A 20727-nucleotide genomic window follows, 5' to 3' on the forward strand; every position below is an offset into this window, starting at 1 on the left:
ATAATATGCAATAAACTGAAGAGTATTCTACTCCATAACATCTATTTCTGCCCATACCTTCCACCCAATTAAGTGCCCCTTGGTCTTAGATGTTCTTCTGTTAATCACTGTCCAACTTACCATTTTCTTGATTGTCCCGTTTCTCAAGGTCCTCTGCAAGAAGTTTCTCCTCTTTCTTAAGGATATCACAGAATATATCTTTGCCTCTTTTCCCACTAGCATTCAGTGACTTATACAGTTCCCTCATCTGCTCCTGGGTGGTAGATTTAGACATCACATTGTTGTAGCCTTCTTGCGTGACAACATTCTCCTTCAGGAGTTTATCCAAGATCGGTGCGACCATCGCCACTCTCTGGATCAGCTCATCCCGATGTTCATCCACAAAGTGTTGCTCTGAAGAGAAAGGGCATGAAAAATGAGCTGGTTGGAGTGAGGATCAGGCTAAAATCAGCTTATATCAGGCTAATTTGCTTCTGAAGGATTACAACATGAAGGCTTAGAAACATATATGTTTATGTCTGCTTATTCTCTATCTCCAAAATGTTACTGTCTGAAATCCATCAATTAATATTTCAAAATCACAAATAATCCAATTGTCAGATTTATGGCTGGTGAAATAGTAGGCTGTTTGTGCTTTTCCTGATAATTGCCTTTAATCATTCTGTTCTATGGCTGCTTGATCTAATTAGAGTTTCTGATACCCTTGAGGACCTTCTTTACTGGGATTATGGATAAAGTGATGATGCAACAGGTACAAGGCAACCAAAGTGAGAATTCACCCACTGTCTATTCAAATCCATAGAAATTACATAAAGACAAATACAATACAATGAACACATACTCTCACAAGGGCCTGTCTCTCATCTATTGTCTGGATGTAGGTCAACAAATGTAGATACAATGACAACCTGCACTTTATATAAATTGTTGGCATGTTTAGATAAGTTCTATCTTTTTTCAAATGTCCCCTTTTTAATCTTCCCATGACTTAACTCTGCATTAGATCCTTCATGTTGAACTCTTCCTCTTTCAAATCCTTCAGCGCTTGCAAGCCCTTCTCTTTATCCGTCGCCATTGTTGCTCCCTGATAAAATCACAGGAAATATCCAACTCCAAGAACCAACTTGATCTATTGTAAAGTGTCAGAAAGGGTCTGTAAAAAAAATACAATATAAACAATTAATTAAAAAATAAAAAGGCAGAATCTTCAGCAAATGAAATCATGAACACTTTGAAAGGCTGATTGATGATACTTCACGCTGTGTATAAGCAACCAGATCCACATTTATCCTATCAAATTGTCTTATCTCTATTGAACTCTGCTTTCAACATTTGTTTTCCACTTGTGAAACCAGGCAAGATTGTATCCAGTAACACAGATACACTGGGGTGTAGTGCTGTGGGAGCGCAGGGGAGCGGAGCTCCCACACTTTTTCTCCAAGGGTTTGTTTTTACAATTGTAAAATAGGGGTGGGGTTCCTCATATAGGTACGCTCCTCCACTTCTCCAGATAGCATACACACCTGTCGATAAACCATGGTTTACTCAGGGTCTCAGAAAATCGTCCATAATCCTGCTAAGGCAGGGGTGGGCAATTATTTTTCATGGGGGGCCACATGAGAAACCCAGATTGTTGCCGGGGGCCGAACAAATATTGTCATGCCGTAACCCAGGAACTTTGATGATAGAGAGGGCTACAAAAAAATGTCCTCGCTACCAGAGGGCCAGATTTTGCTGAGCGTTGGGGGCCGAAATAACACCAATATTTGATCCTTTTCTCACTCACTCCTATGTCATTAACTTTTTTGACCACCTGCCAATATGGCTGCTATATTTTAAAGTTACCAGCCAATTAGAATTTCCACTAGCCAAAATGTTTTTCTTTAAATAAACCAGAATATGAGTGTTAATTTAAGCATAAGTATCGGTAAGTGGCCCGGGATTCTCAAAGCCTGTGTTGAGGGTCACACGAACAAAAATGCACTCTTGAAGCTAAATAAATCCAAAACCAACAAGTTAATTATTTCCATTTTTACTTCAATGTAGAACAGTCATTTCTTACACATTAGATTACTTTTAGCCTTTTAGTCATAAAGATTACTGAAAGATATTCCATACCAGACTGAAATGTTATAACAGAAGTGGAGTATTGCCCAGAATAACATGAACATTTGGACACTTATTCAGCGGGTACCTTGCATGTTGCATTCAGGTGCACTGTAAAAAAAAAAAAAATTTTTTTTTTTTTTGCAATTCCAGCGCGGGCCACACAGGGGGCGCTCGCGGGCCGCATGTGGCCCGCGGGCCGCCTTTTGCCCAGGTCTGTGCTAAGGGAATGGAATCTATTGGAACTACTACTACTACATGACGATGTATTATACCGGAAAAGGCAGGATGGAGACCAGGTTACATACCAACTAGTTTTACAGGAAATTCTGTAAATGTTTTGCAGTAAAGGTCTTCCTGAAAAAGCAGCGCCCCTGGTAAACATAAAGGGCCCTATTCTCCCACAGGCCTTAGGCGCAAAAACTGGCCTTAAACGCAAAAAAACGTGCCTTGCGCCTGCCTCGGGAAGATAGCAACATGGCTTTACGCCCCGAAATGCGCTTTACGCCAAACAGGCATGGCGCAGTGCCAGAATAGGCCAGAATGGGCGTTTCAGCCTTAAATACCGGCCTAACGATATCTTCCGCCCTGGCGTTAATTTAGGGCTTAGCGCTTTTCAAAACCAGGCCTATTCAGTGCGCCGGTTGCGCCGAGCTCTCCTCTGTCATCTGACTCTCTGTCCCCCTTCTCTCTATGTCACTCCCTCTCTCTTGCTCTTCAGACAGGCACAATACGACTGCTGGAAAAAAAGTTTGCCGGTTCTCTCTCTCTCTCACTCCCTCGTGCATCAGACAGCAGACAGCAGACAGGCACGCCACAGATGTGAAATCTCCCAGTATACATTGAGGCGCATTGAGGCGAAGCCGTTTGAGAAGAAATAGCAACCAAATTAGCTTAAATAGGGTAAGTGGTAGATCTCTTAACACAATTGCAATTGTGGAACATTTCAATATTGGACAAAATAAAATGTTGAAATCAAATCACAACCCTATGTGAAACATATATGTCATCCTAGGGGCTATATAATGTATATCCCTCGCAGATTTAACGTAATTTAGATAAGTGACAGCGTAACGCGGTTCTACTGTCATGTCCTATACCGTGATGTCCGCTCTAATAAATTGGCCCTACTTCTAGTGTTGTCACGGTACCAATAATTCAGTAGTCGGTACCGGTACTAGTGAATTTCCACGGTACTCGGTACCAATTTCGGTACCACGGTAAAAAAAACAGACTGATATTTCTTGAACATATTCTCCTTTATTAAAGTATGCAACCATTTCCAATGAACAAATGGCATGTAGCCTTCAACTTTAAAACAAAACAATGTGCTTCTGCTTACTTCTTCTTACATTCAACTCTGTATGGCAGTGAGTACAGACAGTGCAACACCAGTGGCATGTAGCCCTCAAGTATTTAATTTTATTATTATATTAAATATTATAATTTAATTTATTTCACAGAATTGCTGGAATCCTTTTTTTTCAACGGTGTATATTGGTATTTAATCGATGCATAGGAATTCTGCCAATGCCCTATCACACTTTCTTGCTTCATGTGAGTTCTTGTCATATTTCCTCTGCTTTTCAAAAACATCAGGAATTGTCTGCTGGGTGGTCTTTTGGGCTCCGCGACTTGTGCCTTCCTCTTCATCTTCATCTCTCGCATACTGTTAAATGGAAAGTAACGTCAGTGAGATTTACTAAAATAAAGAGATGATAGAGACAACTGCACATACACACATGTAGAGTGCAAGCAATTTTATGTAGCTAGTTTTAATGCACGGACATGTTTCACCTTTTAGCTTGTATTTGAAGCTTGTATTTATTTTGATGCCATGTTGAACTAAGGCTAAGTTCGGCTATTAGCCTGTCCCATAATGTTTCCATTACAAACATTGCATTGCACACGCGTTACACTATGCTAGCTAACGCTGTACCAGGTATTAGCCGGGTCCCATAATGATTCCATTACAAAACACGTTAACGTTACGTTAACGTTAGCGCAAACGTTTTTTGGTTACACAATGCATTGCCAGCTATCTCAAAAACGAATGTGACAGGATAAGGTCTGTTTGATATGTTGTTAAACGTGTTATTTTACACCGTTTGAAAGAAGTAACCCACCTTGAATTATTTGAACAGGTCTGGGTGCCTGTCTTTCAGCTGCTTGGCGAGATTGTTTGGTTTGGAACTCCCTTTCACACTTTTTGTAGATGGGGCTTTGGGGAATGATATTTCCAAATGCGACTCTTTGCATTCTTCTTCTCAACAAGTTGAGTTGTTGGAATAGGAGCAGCCGCTCCTGCTGCAGCCGTAGCCAGCCGCCTGTGCGCACTGCTTGTGTCAACATACAAGCTGTGAATGACTGTTCGCGATTACGTGTGGACGTTCGGGGACACCGTAGTCCCGGAAGTGCGCGGGGCTGTATGCGCAGTATGTATGTGTGTTGCTCAGGCAGACAGGCTAACGTTAGCTGGCGGCTGGGTCCATGAAGCCAAGTAAATTCGGTACCCTCGGTACCATGAAAAACAGGTACCGTTCAGTACCGTAGCAATGTAGTACCGTCGAAGTACCGAAGTACCGAGTACCGTGACAACACTACCTACTTCACATTTAGTTTTACAATAAAAACACATTTCTGCAATGACTTTACATAATGTAGGCTATATTTATGTAACCTGACGCTGCCAGATGGATGTAAGTTCGTTCACATTTGTTTCACAACCAACATCCATCTGGATTTGGCCAAGCTAAATTGCTGAAGAGGGCGGTCACTTTTTTCAAGCTACTAGGCAGGTGATTGGATGGACCATCTGTCTGTCACCGTCTGGGCTTGCCAACGCCAACCAATCAGATCGACTTCCCTTCATGACGTAGCAGCCTTACAGCTAGCTGATGGCTGCTATGTTCTCCCAGCCTAGCAACGGTCTGAAGGCTATCTCCCCAAATTCTACAACAAGGTCTTGTTTACTAACGTTCATAGTTGATAACGTTACAGCAATACAGTTACGGTTTCGTACTCACTGTAAGATCAAGTGTTTAACGTTTATGTTAGCTTATTGTTTTGAATAGAATGTTTGACTAGCTCACTGGAGCTAGCCTCGGTAGCCGCCGCCATGTTGAATAGTGAAAGAACTACAAACGTAGAGGCGCCTCTCGGTGGCGTCACACCCGGTCTCGCCTAAAGCCCGCCCGCCCGTAGCTCACGCTGATTGGTGCGCCTGGGTGGCGGCCGGTTTGAACGCCTATCTGAGGCCAGGTCCAGACTGAGGTGGATTGTGAATTTGTGGAACAATGCCGCCCCCGTCTGGTGGAGTCAGGCTAATATTTATGTGCATCATCCTACCTGCAGCAGGGGAGAGAAAACGATATCATTCTGGAAAAACTTTCATTTTTGCTAGCCAATGCGTTTAGAACATTCTTTTCACTTTGATCTTGCTATAGTGTAGCGTATTTACATGCTTGCAGTATTTAAACTGCAGTTAGATTGGTTTGAGAAGCATAATAATATAGAATAATTGCCTATATATGGAGACCGACAGACGGAATGAAGGGAGGGGGGGGGGCAGAGCGCTTGGCTTGTCTGGCTTTACTGGATTGCTCCGTGGAATTGGAGCTTAAAAGGCAAGCTTGTGACTCGTTTACTGCACTTCCCCAATGAGCAGACTGTGCATAATTTTACGCTTAAAAGGCGTGGTTGTAATGCTTAAGGCTGCGTGTAGCACCGACACCAAGATATCGAGTGGGCTGGTCCACGCCCACTGATCTGCGCTGCGCTGGGCGCTCAGCGCAGTTTATAGGCTGATGCAACGATAGGGGCCAAAGACTACGAGACCCCTAGAGTATGGATTTCCTGTCGATTGAGGACGATAGTAGCAACACAAAGGATATCCATAAGTAAGTAACTTTATTGTCACTGTACAAGTACAATGAAAATACGTTTGGAGCAGTCCTCCAGATGCCAGTGAGAAAAACTAAAACCTGTGTGTCCTGGTAGTTCACCTGGTAGCATGCATACTACGAAGGCTCGGCCCTTCGCGCGGCCGACCCGGGTTAGAATCCAACCTGCAGTCCTTTGCTGCATGTCATCCCCTCTCTCTCCCCCCACCTTTCCTGTCTACCTACTGTCCTATATAAAAAAAATAAAGGTGAAATGCCCCAAAAATTATAATATAAAAAAAAGAATGTACACTGACCACTAGGTTTTTCGATCACAGTTCCCACACCCAATCAGAGAGTGAGGACAGTTGCTAAGTGTTTGTGGGATGCCTTTTTTGTTTGTTATGGCATACCTGAGCAGTTGCACAGCGACCAAGGGCCTGATTTTGAATCCAGATTGATCAAGGAGCTATGTGAAGTCGCAGGTATTCAGAAAATCAGAACAACTCCATGGCCCCTATTCTCCCACAGGCCTTCGGCGCTAAAACGGGCCTTAAACGCAAAAAAACGTGCCTTGCGCCTGCCTCGGGAAGATATCAACATGGCTTTACGCTGGCAAATGCGCTTTAGGCGGAATGGGCGTGGCGCACTCCCTAAATGGGCGAGAATGGGCGTGTCGGCCTTAAATGTCGGCCTAATGATATCTTCCCAACTGGCGTAAATTTAGCGCTTTGCGCTTTTGAAAACCAGGCCTATCCAGTGCGCCAGTTGCGAGGAGCGCTCTTCTGCCTCTCCCCTGTCACCCTTCTCTGTCTCTCTCTGAAACCAGGCCTATTCAGTGCGCCAGTTGCGATGAGCGCTCTTCTGCCTCTTCTCTGTCACCCTTCTCTCTCTCTCTCTGACTCCCTCGCTTAGACAGACACAACACACTTCCCATAGGAAAAAGAAGTTGTAAGTTCACTGCCTGGCATGTCCCAGCATGCATTGTGCTGCTCCATTTAGCTACTAAATAGCAACCAAATGAGCCGAAATAGATATAAAAGGTAGATCTAAATAATGTGTAATGGTAACACAACCTGCAATTGTAGAACATTTCAATATTGGACCAAATAAAACATCGAAAAGAAAACACCACCCTATGTGAAACATATATGTCCTCCTGGGCCTATATATATCCCTTGTCGATTTAACGTGATTTAGATGACAGTGACAGCGGAACGCGCTTCTACTGTCATGTGCTATACTGTGATGTCTGCTCCAATAACTTGGCCCTACTTCACATTTAGTTTTACAATAAAAACACATTTATGCAATGACTTTACATAATGTAGGGTATATTTATGTGCATCATCCTTCCTGCAGCAGGCGAGAGAAAATTATATCTTTCTGGACAAACTTTCACCAATCTAATAGGCTATATTTTTCTAGCTGATGCATTTAGAACATTCTTTTCACTTTGATCTTGCAATAGTGTAGGGTATTTACATGCTTGCAGTATTTAAACTGCAGTTAGATTGGTTTGAGAAGCATAATAATATGGAATAATAGCCTATATATGGAGGCAGACAGACTGGATGAAGGGAGGGGGGGGGCAGAGCGCTTGGCTTTGTCTGGTTTTACCAGATTTGTCCAGGAATTGGAGCTTAAAAGGCAAGCGTGTGACTCTTTACTGCAATTCTCCAATGAGCGGACTATGCATAATTTTACGCTTAAAAGGCGTGGTTATAATGGTTGAGGCTGCGTGTAGCGCCGATACCAAGATAGCGAGTGCACTGGTCCACACCCACTAACTGCGCTAGGCGGCCTAGCGCTAGGCCTTAAACGCAGTTTCTACGCCGATTGCAACGATAGGGCCCCATACCACCCATGGGGTAACCCTGTCGAAAGATTTAACAGAATATTGTTAGGCACGTTAGGAACATTGGAGAACAAGCAAAAGTCACATTGGAAAGAGTTTGTAAAACTCTTAGTACTGTACATGCATACAATCACTGGCGATTTCACATTGGTGCACCGGATGCACGTGCACCCCCTTGTGGCCAGATAAGAAAAAAAGAAATGTCTACATGTAAACGATTTAAACAAAATCTAATCAATATATACTGTATATACATACATACATGTATATATATATATCGTCGCTGTGCAATGAAAGCCACTTATCTCCAAATCGCCAACTTTTCAGGAAACGGAAAAAACCCCGTGCTCATAAAATACTGAACACCACGTTGTCATATTTGACACATGTCTTCATTGTAGACAGTTTATCGCTGAATGTGTCATTACATTATAAATATCTCACCTGAATAAGCTCAAATGCTGTTACCGGATTATCACACGGAGTCTTGAGCACTTTCTGCCGGCCAGGCAGCAGCGTGTGGGAGCCTGCGCGAGCACGCGCCGCTGTGCTCCAGGCAGCGGGGACGCGCGGCCGGAGAGCTTCACTCTGCCAAGCCGAGGAGAGTGGCTCTGTCATGGGTTGAGCAGTCCCGGAGTAACGTGACATTATTCTTGTCAGAAACAACTGCGATTTGCATACTTTAAATGAGTTTGCAGCCCAAGGACAACCCGAAAACACCTTATTGATCTATTTACGTCAGACGATGCCAGAATCACACAAAACCAAGCCGAAACACAGCCGGCATTCGGGTCAGCAGCTGCCTGGTGACTTTTCTGGGGAAGTCCTCATGAGGTGGGGCGGAGCATGGAGGTCTGACTGTCACATACGTGAGGTGATGGGCGGGTCTAGCATCCAATGGTGGTACGTGTTACATACTTTACCCAGTAAAACGTGTTTTTATTGGTCATTTAGACGCCAAAACCTGCCAGTAGATGCAGGAGAATGGATATATTCCATTTATACTCAAAAGTAAAAATCATAAAAAATGGACTTAGGTGGTTTTCATTGCACAGCGACGATATGTATATGTATATATATATATATATATATATATATATATATATATATATACTGTATATAATATATATATATAATGTGGCGTAATATATATATATTTCATTATATTCAACATTATTCAATGCAATTTCTCGATTCATTGTGTTGCTGCATAAAATGAATCTGTACTTGACCTCTCAACTCACTCATATTCTTTTTATCATTGTAAAGCCACAGCATAGTGAAGAGGATATTATTGTGATGTGTGTAGTTCTTAATAGATCTACTAGCCTCTTCATTTTGCTCTCAGAGTGCACCAGATTAATGCATTTTATTTAAAAATGTACAATAAAATCTTTGGGCAGGGGGGCACTGCCCCCCCTGGAAACGCCCCTAACGGGGTACACTTTTGACCGTGATGGTGCACCCCCTGGTTGGAAAGCCTGGAATTGCCTATGCACACAATTGTACACATAATGAGGTAACAGGGTTCACTCCCTATGATTTAATGTTCGAGCGTAAACCCCGACTGGCTGTTGACCTAGCGATTGCCCTTGAAAGCAGATCAGTAGAAATCTCATTCACAGTACGTACAAGACCTCACAGCTCGTTTAGAAGACAGCTACCAATTGGCTTCTCGAAATGCCCAGAAAGTAACAGAGAGAAACAAGACTAGGTTTGATAGGAATTTGACTGCCTCAGGCCTTGAAATTGGAGACAAGACTTGTACTCCTCCAGAGTCAAGAAAAGGGCAGGAAAGATCATCACTGACCCATCTCACCCTGGCCATGATCTGTTTGAACTCCTCCCCTCTGGCAGGTGCTACAGAGCAATGTACGCCAAAACCACCAGACACAAAGACAGTTTCTACCCACAGACCATCACTCTGATCAACACTTAAATCAGCCACTTGAACACTGAGCTGAAACACTAGAAAACACTGGAACCACTTTACTTTTGACACTTTACCAGCTTAAACAGCAGCAACGTGTGACCACGTAGGCTACGCAGACACACGTCACAGCATGCCGTATCGATACAGTAGCATTCTGCATACACGCTTCAGCAAGACTATAGTGTCTAAGCTCCTATTGGCTACTCTGTGTTCCTACCGTGTGCTCATTAGTCATTATCATGCAGTTCAACCGAGCGGGGCTTGCACCCCCGGCCAGTCAGAGCCCTGAAGCCCCACCCTGCTGTGATGTGACGGTGCCTACATCAAAGAGCCCTCGCTGCTCCTCCGTTTACTCGCTCGTTTAGTTTATTCATATTGAACATCCCTGTCCAAATTGCACCAAATCCGACACTGCAAATTGCAGTAACGCTAGAATACAGAAAGTTAACTCTTTATTTTATGGGGGCATTAAAAGCCCCCGTCATCCCAAATCCAAGGGCAATTTTATTTTATTTATTGCTGGCATTTTTGCTGGCATTCCTGCTAATTTCCGACCCATGATACACAGACACATAACTTCAACTTTATTATTAGGGGCATCTGTCAGGCTTTTATGTCTGATGAAGAGGATGGCAGTATAGACGGCGTCGATGGATGGATTGTGCTGTGTCCATCTTTTCGCAGCCAGGAGCTCAGTGAGTTGTGTGCTGTGATTCAGGATAGATGGACACCATTCCTGAGCACCCAGCCTCCCACATGACACCCTGCCCACCGCGTCTACAGGGACCATTTTCGGATAGACTTCAACCCCCAAAAAGTTTAACCAGATGCAAAAAGACATTTAAAGTAGACCTGGTCAATTAAAAAAACAAGGCTAGGTCGGAACCTATAGGATTATGTCCAGCGCGATAAAGCGTTCACGAGCATCGGCACTGGACATTAGACTGGACAAAGCCCGCTTGCGCTGCCCAAAAAGCTGTGTGTGGAGTGACATTGGGCCCTATCTGCCCAAAAGTGCTAATTTAGCGTTTGCGCTCGTTTAACACAGTGCGCAATGCAAATTGAGGGCGGACACAAGTGCATGCCTGTGATAATTGTACTGGGCATTGGCTGCCCCATGCCAAAGCAGGCGTTTCAGCGCTAAAATGTGGGATAGATGGCATTATGCTATTGTTAGCAGCGTGCAATTACTTTGCGCTAAGAGCTTTGAAAAGGACCTCTTAGGCGCAAATACCTCGCTGCGCTGGGTTGCGCACCATAATCTCCGTGCAGTGCAGCGCAGTGGAAAGTGGAATTCCTTTTGAATATGTCATTACGCACAGCCTTGCCACGCCAATACATCAAATTATGCTGCTAAAATTGGGTATTAGCAGATAATTCATTGAGGCAATCAGCTCACTGAGAAACTTTTATCACATCGCAAAGAGGGAAATGAATTGAGAAAACTTGTTGGACAAAGGACATAGGCTATTTACGTTCATAAGCTGGAGGGTTGTTGGCACCACAGACGATCTGTCAATAAGCTCTCTCTGTCCTCGCACGAGTGAGTACACTCTATTACGCATGGAGAGAATTATAGCATATTGCATGCCTCGCGCAAACAGCCATTGCGAGACGGGAATCTGATTGGTTTTGATTGACGTAGCATTGCCTGGCCACGCCGGTGAATAATTCTGGTAGTTAAGACCGCCCAAATCCCATTTGCGCAGTCATTTTGGGGCGCAGATGATTTTGGCACGGCTCTAATTTGCGTCTGCGACTCGTGCCGTGAACGTTTCCGCATCTCGGCCGAGAATTGCATTCCCAACATATTTCGGGTTGTTTTAGAAATCTGTCTTAGAAATCAGGGAGGTCACGTCTACCAGACAATTATATCACTTTTAAACAGTTACATTTCTGTATAAATCATTACAATATGCTCCCGTGAGGTGGGGATGGGCCGGCGCTGGGGTGGTTTACTGAATTTGGGGAAGGACCCCTGTGTTTTTGTGTTTTTTTTTTCATATTTTCTGTTTGCAGTGCAGTGTGGTTTATATTAAAGCTTAAGCTTTTCAACATATTTCTCGAATTATATATTTTTCCTCTCTCCCAATACATTCATCTCAATATTGCAGTGTGGAAAATACCAATATTACTTATACTTGAATACATGAAAATAGAAGACATACTTTAGATTTAGAATGTAAATGGTGTATGAAATAAATTAATTTAATGTAATTTCACATAACATGAACACAGCCATCCATCCAGATTCATTTTGGTCCTTCATAGGAAATAATTTGAGCACCTCTGCCTTATAGGGTAACAACAATAACAGTACAACAGTAAGTGCAGTTTTTTATGTAGGATTATGTACACACAATTTATTATGATGAAATTAATTTAATTAATAATGGGGGGTGGGGGGGGGGGGGTTCACTGTCCTATATAGCCATTGGCTCATGGCTGATCTATAGGACCAATCGGTTTATTGTATTTGTAGCTGTTTGTAGTTTTCATCCAATTAATGCCTTCCCATGGCCAGGGGCTGTCCCAGTGGATGTCGCCCCTGGCCATGGTAAGGTATTCATTGGATGAAAACTACAAACAGCTACAAATACAATCAACCGATTGGTTCTATAGATCAGCCCTGAGCCAATGGCTATGAGCCTGGCTGTCTCCAAACTGATAATTGGAGTGATCACATTGAATGCCCTCTGAATGTTAAGTGTCCCCGGCCATGGGCCCATTGAATGGGCCCGTGGGTGTGAAAAGCTGGTATGTTTACTGGTTTTTGCTGGACAGGAAAAGTGGGGGGAAAGTACCACATAGGGCTCTATTCTCCCACAGGCCATCGGCGCTATTACGGGCCTTAACCGCAAAAAAACGTGCCTTGCGCCTGTTTCGGCAAGATAGCAATAGGCTTTAGGCTGCCAAATGCGCTTTAGGCCGAATGGGCGTGGCGCAGTCCCAAAGTGGACGTGTCGGCGCTAAATACCAGCCTAGTGATATCTTGGGACCTGGCGTACATTTAGCGCTTTGCGCTTTTGAAAAGCAGGCCTATTCTGTGCCTTCACTGCCTCTTCTCTGTCACCCTTCTCTCTCTCTCTCTCTGAGTTCCCAGCATGCATTGTGTTTCTCCATTTCGCTACTAAATAGCAACCAAATGAGCCAAAATAGATATAAAAGGTAGTTCTAAATTAATGTGTAATGGTAACACAGCCTGCCATTGTCAACATTTCAATATTGGACCAAATAAAACATCGAAATGAAAACACCACCCTATGTGAAACATATATGTCCTCCTGGGCCTATATATACCCCTTGTCGAGTTAACGTGATTTAGAGAAGTAACAGCGGAACGCACTTCGGAACGCGCTTCTAATGGCATCTGCTATACTGTGATGTCCCTCCAATAACTTGGCCCTATTTCACATTTAGTTTTACAATAAAAACACATTTATGCAATGACTTGACATAATGTAGGCTATATTTATGTGCATCATCCTTCCTGCAGCAGGCGAGAGAAAATGATATCTTTCTGGACAAACTTTCACCAATCTAATAGGCTATATTTTTCTAGCTGATGCATAGAACATTATTTTCACTTTGATATTGCTATAGTGTAGCGTATTTACATGCTTGCAGTATTTAAACTGCAGTTAGATTGGTTTGAGAAGCATCATAATATGGAATAATAGCCGATATATGGAGACAGACGGGATGAAGGGAGGTGGGGGGGGGGGGGATCAGAGGCTTGGGTTTCGTCTGGTTTTGCGGGACCAGTGGAATTGGAGCTAAAAAGGCAAGCGTGCCATTCGTTTATTGCACTTATCCAATGAGCATGACAGTGCATAATTTTACGCCTAAAAGGCGTGGTTGTAATGCTTTGGGCTGCATCTAGCGCCAGCACGACGATATCAAGTGCGCCTGTCCACGCCCACTGCTTTGATCTGCGCCTGCCGCTCGGCCTAGAAACTGCGCCGATGCAACGATAGGGCCCATAGTGTCTGCATATTGAGCACTCAGTCATTTACTTGCCCGGAAAGCAGGTTTTTCATGCAGTGTGATACAGACACACAACTTCAACTTCATTATACTAGCAACGATTCCTCGCCTGGTCTGCAGCTCGCCCACTGCACGTCACATACGCAGCTCGGCCGCTATGAGGCCTCGCCTGCTCTCTCGCCTGTTCTATGACATCTGGATCGGATGACATCATCACGGATGACATCACGGATGACGTCATCACTGATGACGTCATCACTGATGATGTCATCATTGATGACATCACATCATTCGGTAATTAGCGCAAACACCTAATTAAATCCGGCTCTGTCAGGTCACTCGCACGGTAGAGAGCTGCGCGGGCCTGAAATCTCTGCCTTAGCCCTCCCCGGCCCGTGACATGCAGACCCGTGCCCGATCCGGCCCGGATGAGTTATAAAATCAAGGGCGTCAATTCAGTATGGCAAGATATGGCGGCCGCCATATCTTGGCTTCTGGCCAAAAAAAAAAAAAATGCGCTAATTAATGATCCTAGTCCTCTCACCTGACAGCCCCCGACGCAGCACGTCGGTTAAATATATCATGTCGAGTCCTGAACATGTTCTTATGTTATATTATTCATTACCTGTTGTTGGTATTGTGTGGAACGATGTTTTATTATGGAGCAAGCCTCCCGAAGTGATTATTAATGCCTGCATTTATATCGAGGTTAAGCTAAGATAGTTAACTACAACAGGAAGTGTGGATTTTCACAATAAAAGCCTCACTAGTGAAACGTGAGTTATAAATGACCAGTAGCTAATATGTTTGTGGAAACCTGTTAATAAGTGAATGGCATTTATTTCTGGCTCTGTAATAGTAAGGGGAGTATAATTGTAGCCATTTGATTTCATCCTGTTATAATTAATGTTATGGATCAGTAATAGTATATTTATGCAGATGGGAATATTAATGGGATTTATTTATGTTTGCTGCACAGTGCCAGTAAAGAAAGACAGAAACACCATCCTCTCTCAGCTTTTTATTCCTCATACCTGGAGGCTTTTAAGTGGAGTCCTGGCCGACGACACCGGCGTTGAAGTTGGTGACAAACCCCTTACTAGAACCTAGTCCATTGTTCTCTCCACTACACACTGTATAAATGCCATACCACTGTTTATTCAAATGTAACATATTCATGAACAAGTGCATGTCATGTCAATACAAACATGTTCTATATATTATTTTAGTAAAAAACCAGACTTAATGTCACCCGCGATTGTGAAGTAAGCCAGCTATTTAACACTGCCAGGAATGCAAACTAGTCACCTTTAGGTGACAGACCCCTTTTTCATTCCAAAATCTAAAAGTGAATGGTTTTTCAGTGGTTTTATGTCTGCCCTGCAGTGCCCTGCTGTCACCTTTTTCACTGTCCATGGGTCTGCATCCCTGCAGTGCACATTTGTTCAGCATTCATAAAATGCACTTGTTATGTTAGTTTTACAGTGACTAGAATAAAGAAAATGTTTACTACTTATACTGTAGTTGTCTCCTTAGTTAACCTTATAAGGTTGACATTATGTCATATAAATTAATTACATAGAAACAACTCATGAAAATGGTCTATTGCACAACTGATTTCACAAAAAATCTTGAAATGAGGGGGGGAAACACCCCCTGAACCCCCCCCACCGCGGGACTTGCCATACCTTGGCCTTTAATGAACTGACGCCACTGTATGAAATTACTTGGCCCGAGCCCGTTGCGAGGCCCGAAGCCAATATTATGATATAATGACACATCTCTCATTCTCTGTTCCTCAGCTGCTTGTGCGCGGCCGTCCTGCTCCTGCAGCCTCTCTCTCTATTTGACTCTCTCTCTCTGTCTCTCTCTCTCTCTCTCTCTCTCTCTTTGTTCGGGAGCTGTACACTGACGGACACGGCAGACACGGCTTGTTTTTTTTTTTTTTTACATACTGACACAGCACGCTGTCTGTCGCTGACTGAGCGGAAAGCTACATGTCATGACATGAGTATGACTGGCAGACCAACGTAACGTCACGTGAGGGTCTGTGTGTGACTGTGGCTGGGGGAGTGTCTGTGCACTCCTCCTCTTTGTCTGACTGTGCTCTGCTGTGTAAAATCAAGCGAGTAATACAACCCAGACCTATTAATTAAAAAAAAATAAAAAACAAGCCCGGCCTCGGCCCGTATTGGCAGGCCCGAGCCCGCGAGGGTACCTTCGGGTTTGCAGCTCTCTACCGCACAGGGGCTCTTTGCACCCCCTGAAAGTTTCAGCCCGATCCCACGTAAAGCGGCATAGCTGTGGCCGGCCGAAATTCTGCTCACACACACACAGACACATCTCTTATTAGTATATAGATGAACGCCATCTGCAAATAGCAGGTTCATGATTTGAAATAGGCCTACTACAGCAGTTCATCTTGCAAAAGTCAACATACAGCCATAACATACAACATGATAGTGTATTCATCTAACAATATTGTTTTCCTTTAAGCAGGAAGATCCTCTTTCAAGCGAGACCTCCTTACAGTACAGATATAAAAAGACAGAAGTTTGTTCACATGTTGCCAGACAACAAACAATCAGTAAACAAAGACAAATGTAGTCAGCATTACCTTGGAAGATGTTCTCCTGGTGAATTCACAGCATCAAGTCACAGAGACAGAGAATGTCTGCCTTCATCTGTAGAGAAAGAGAGAGAGAGACAGACTCTGCTTAATACTCTCCTTTGTCAGTCCTGTATCTGTGTTCATTTGATGTGAGGGTGCGGCCTCATAACTTCAGGGTAAACAAGTCTCGTCTATAGTGTAACGACAGAGGCCAGAACCCGCAGGGCAGACGCAGAGTCACCACAGATCAGGTGAAGTAGTTCTACTATGTCCACTAGATGGAGACATTAACCACACAATCTACAGTCAACTAAACAGCAGACCAGAGGGGATCCTTCGAAGTGGACTGCACAGGGTATTCAGCCATGTTAAGTAATATAGCTGAATACCCTGTGCAGTCCACGGACCACTTTGCAGGGAACTACTAGCCGATCGGAACGCAGCCCAAAACTCTTACTGAGGTGGATCATGTGACAGGAAGTCCATTCCTTCCATCTTATTACTGCAAGAGATTTTACTGTCTTGTGATTAAATTGTTTTACTTTGTACTTTGTTTGATCATTTGTTGTATTTTAATGTATTGCCTCATCATGTTGCTGATTGTAACTAGCATAATACATTAAATAGCTTAGCCTACATTATATTACATTAAAATGTATTAATATGGTATAATACAATATAATATGGTTAATAAAGCATAGTTGAAGTTGTGATAAACCTTACCTATTAACTTAACTTAACTATTAACAGGCCTATCTGGCAGTGCTCGTGCATGAGGGAAAGGTAGAAAGCAACACAACTGATTATGAACCATTTCTACTATTTTAACATGAACACACTAAAACACAAACATGTTGTAAAAGAGCATTGAGTTGTTTTGAATGTAAACTTCAGACAAACCTTTAACAGCCGAGATTTCCACTTTTTAGTCTAAATGAGATAATGGTAGCTGGTAACACAGTCACATCAAAGAGTCAGTAGAGTAAAATATACTGTCAGTAAACTGCTGTTACACTATCTTTAGGTGGAGAAAATAAGCTGCGCAACGACTAACCAGGAAACAAGGAAATGAACCCAGAGGGCGGAGAGAGAGAGAGAGAGAGAGAGAAAGGGGAGAGAGAGAGAGAGAGAGAGAGGGAGGGGGAGGGGGAATGGGCAGACTGGTTTGAATCAGGAAACATCTGTGCTCACTTTTTTTGCATCAGTGATATTGTTTTGCCACAGACGGCTCATGTTTCCTCCCCCCCTTCATGGGTTCACAATGTGATCTCAAAGTAAGCAGCTCTGGTGCATCTGACTCTCACCATGTCAACACTTGATGGTGCTGTGCAGTCGGCAGACCAGCAAAGCCACACGTTTTTTTTTCTTTTCACCAAAAAGATTATTCAGCATCCTTCACCATAACCTTTACTAGTTCATGTATTACTTCTCCCGTCTTCTGAGCCTAACTCCACCTCCTGTTAAATGTGGAAAAATTCTAAAATTCAAGAGGCTGTGTGACGATCAAACGACCTGTGGAATCCACATCCCTGACATTACAGGAAAAAAATAGCTCCGTTCAATATGTCAAATAGAGCACCTTCCTCACGTCCATATAGCCACCATGTGTTGTCCCAGACAGCCAGGTTGGAGAGAGCCTGGTGACGCGGGGTTTGGTTGGCAAGGCAACAAGAAAACTCACTGACTTTAAACGACTGGACACTGCTTACAAGCTAACGCTCCAGCTTTTAACCAGGACTTCTATCAGGAAATACTAGATACTCAGATAAACACAAATAAAGTGAAAGGCAGATACGGCCGAGACGAGTGGAAAGTAGCAGCGTTACTGTGGGCAGTGTCTGGAGCAATGTCAGAACAGGAAGGGAGGGGCGGACGGACGGGTGAAGGGCCTGGGATATGCTTGGCATCACCATGGTAACAAGTCCTACATGACGTCACCTAGGACTATAATGGCTCTCGCACAAATCCATCTCCTCTCGTCTACGAGACTTCATGGAAGGGAGGGGGGGTTCATGGGGGTAGTATCATTCAAACACCTTCACCTATTCATTTGAAGCTTAGCCCACGTTTAATATGACCACCCAAGATTGTAACAACATATATATGATACAAAATTAAGAAATACATAATACGGCCCCTTTAAACGTCTTTTCAACCTAAAAATGCTCGCTGGGTAAATAGCCTATGTCCATAGAGACACTGCGTAACACGTCATCATTCAGAAGCCACGCCCAAGACGGGGGAAAACAGAAACCCCCCCTCCAATCCTGGCGTTCTCCTATGTCGCGTGCATGGTTGCGTGTTGCACAAAAGATCGTATATACGGAAGATGAACACTCCAACTTACTTACTTCAGTTCCTTGACAGCTATCCACATTTTTCTTCTCGCCAATTCTCAATGGCTTCCTTGTTTTGCTCAGGAGTAGGCTACAAAAAAACTTTAACTGGCGATTTTTTACATTTGTTGTCTGCGCAGCCCAACACACAACAGCTTTTACCTATGTTTAATTAAAGGAAAATGACGCTGGTGTGTGGAAATGAACGGAGCTTTTCCCCCGTGATGGGCGTGGCCTATTTCATGCAGTGTCTCTTTTCCTTGAATTAAACATAGTTAAAGCTGTTGTGTGGTGGGCTGCGCAGACAACAAATGTAAAAAATCGCCAATTAAAGTTTTGTTGTACTCCTGAGCAAAACAAGGAAGCCATTGAGAATTGGCGAGAAGAAAAATGTGGATCTAGCTGTCAAGGAAGTAAGTTGGAGTTTTCATCTTCCGTATATACAATATTTTTGTGCAACACGCAACCATGCACGCGACATAGGAGAACGCCAGGATTGGAGGGGGGGTTTCTGTTTTCCCCCGTCTTGGGCGTGGCTTCTGAATGATGACGCGTTATGCAGTGTCTCTATTGTCCAACAAGTTTTCTCAATTAATTTCCCTCTTTGCGATGTGATAAAAGTTTCTCAGTCAGTTATAGTTGATTGCCTCACTGAATTATCTGCTATTACCCAATTTTAGCAGCATAATTTGATGTCCTGGCGTGGCAAGGCTGTGCGTAATGACATATCGCGAGGTAAAAACATTCGTCCTTCTCATTGGCTTGGACATATTTTCGACAGGGGAAACAAAAGCATGCATCCCGCACAACAGAGTACTCCAGCCATGGTCGTGTGCGGTACCAGGCAGGATTGAATGATCGTGATATAGCACCATATGCACGCTTTGGGTAGTTAGTTAGTATTGGCTGAGATGGTGCATCGCCATTTAGTCGCTAACTCCTCCGTCAGGTGAGGCTGAGGGAGCCGAGGGAGGGAGCTTCATTGGGGCAGGGCTTGTCGTGCGCTCCTTTATTGGAAAAGAACTGGGATGTGGAGGCTAAATGACGTCACATCCGTTTTGTTAGCATTCCATTTGCAGAAAAGTTGAGCTGGGAAGTTCACTGTTCACTGGTCAGATACACTCGCTAGCCAGGCTAGCCATTGTTAGCAATAACAGTTGATAACAAGGCATTTCGTTGCATTTTGCGCATACAAACACTGACTGCAGCCTCATGTCCACACAGATAGAAGTAGGCCGTGCTGTGTGTACAGCTGACTTAACGAGACACAAACAAGACAGAAGTGCTAAATAGCATTTATATGATTATAACTACTGTTGTTGCGCGGATCAGCCATCTTGGATTTTTGAGGTTGGGGCTGCTGAGGCTCCTACGAGTTTGGAATGGGAAATACCAGCTCTAGTGACGTCACGTCCCAGCTCATGAACTTTGAACCGGTAAGATGACCAGTTCCCAGTTTAAAGGAATGCACGATTGGTACAGGCAGTAGCGGAGCGTACGCCGGGGCAGAGGGTGCGGCCGCCACGGGCCCACTCGTCAGGGGGGCCCATCAATTTTTTTTTTTTTTTTTTTTTTTTTTTGCAGGCCAGGCCACCGGCCCGGCTGGCAACCTGTGTTTTTATTTTTCTTCTTCAGAACAAGCTTGTCTGTAAAGTGGCTTCACTGTAGTCTTTCTTGGACATAATATTACTTGGCTCAATGAGTGACAAATTGTGTTTTCGGATATAGGGGCTATCAGCTATTTTACAGTTGTGACTTAAAATAACTTTATTTAATAAAGTCAGTGGTGTGAGTCTGAGAGGAATTCAATCAATAGACAATAACATTGGTGTGTTTAAAATGAGATATTCCACTAAATATGGCTAAAACCGATTCAAACATGCAAAAAAGGCACATTTTTCTTCGCGGCCTGCCAGGCCCGGTTCTACGGGGGTGCAAAAGCATGCATTGCACCCTTATTTTAATTGTCTGCATGCTCAGTTGAAAAGTAAAAATAAATAAAACTTTTTTATAAA

General features: G+C 43.6%; 1 protein-coding gene across 1 annotated transcript in view; it reads right to left on the reverse strand.

Moving 5' to 3' along the window:
* LOC310780023 (protein NLRC3-like) overlaps nucleotides 1-20727 on the reverse strand; it is a 65474-nt gene that overhangs the window by 42976 nt on the left and 1771 nt on the right. The window contains exons 3-5 of the mRNA XM_083640557.1: nucleotides 16383-16449; nucleotides 994-1153; nucleotides 121-393 (exon numbers count right to left, since the gene is read on the reverse strand). Coding sequence (XP_083496683.1) covers nucleotides 121-393; nucleotides 994-1075 — 355 coding nt within the window. The 5' untranslated portion in view covers nucleotides 1076-1153; nucleotides 16383-16449. The remainder of the gene's footprint in view (nucleotides 1-120; nucleotides 394-993; nucleotides 1154-16382; nucleotides 16450-20727) is intronic.

Source organism: Poromitra crassiceps (genome assembly GCF_964638095.1).
Source record: "Poromitra crassiceps genome assembly, chromosome: 7".
NCBI lineage: Eukaryota > Metazoa > Chordata > Actinopteri > Beryciformes > Melamphaidae > Poromitra > Poromitra crassiceps.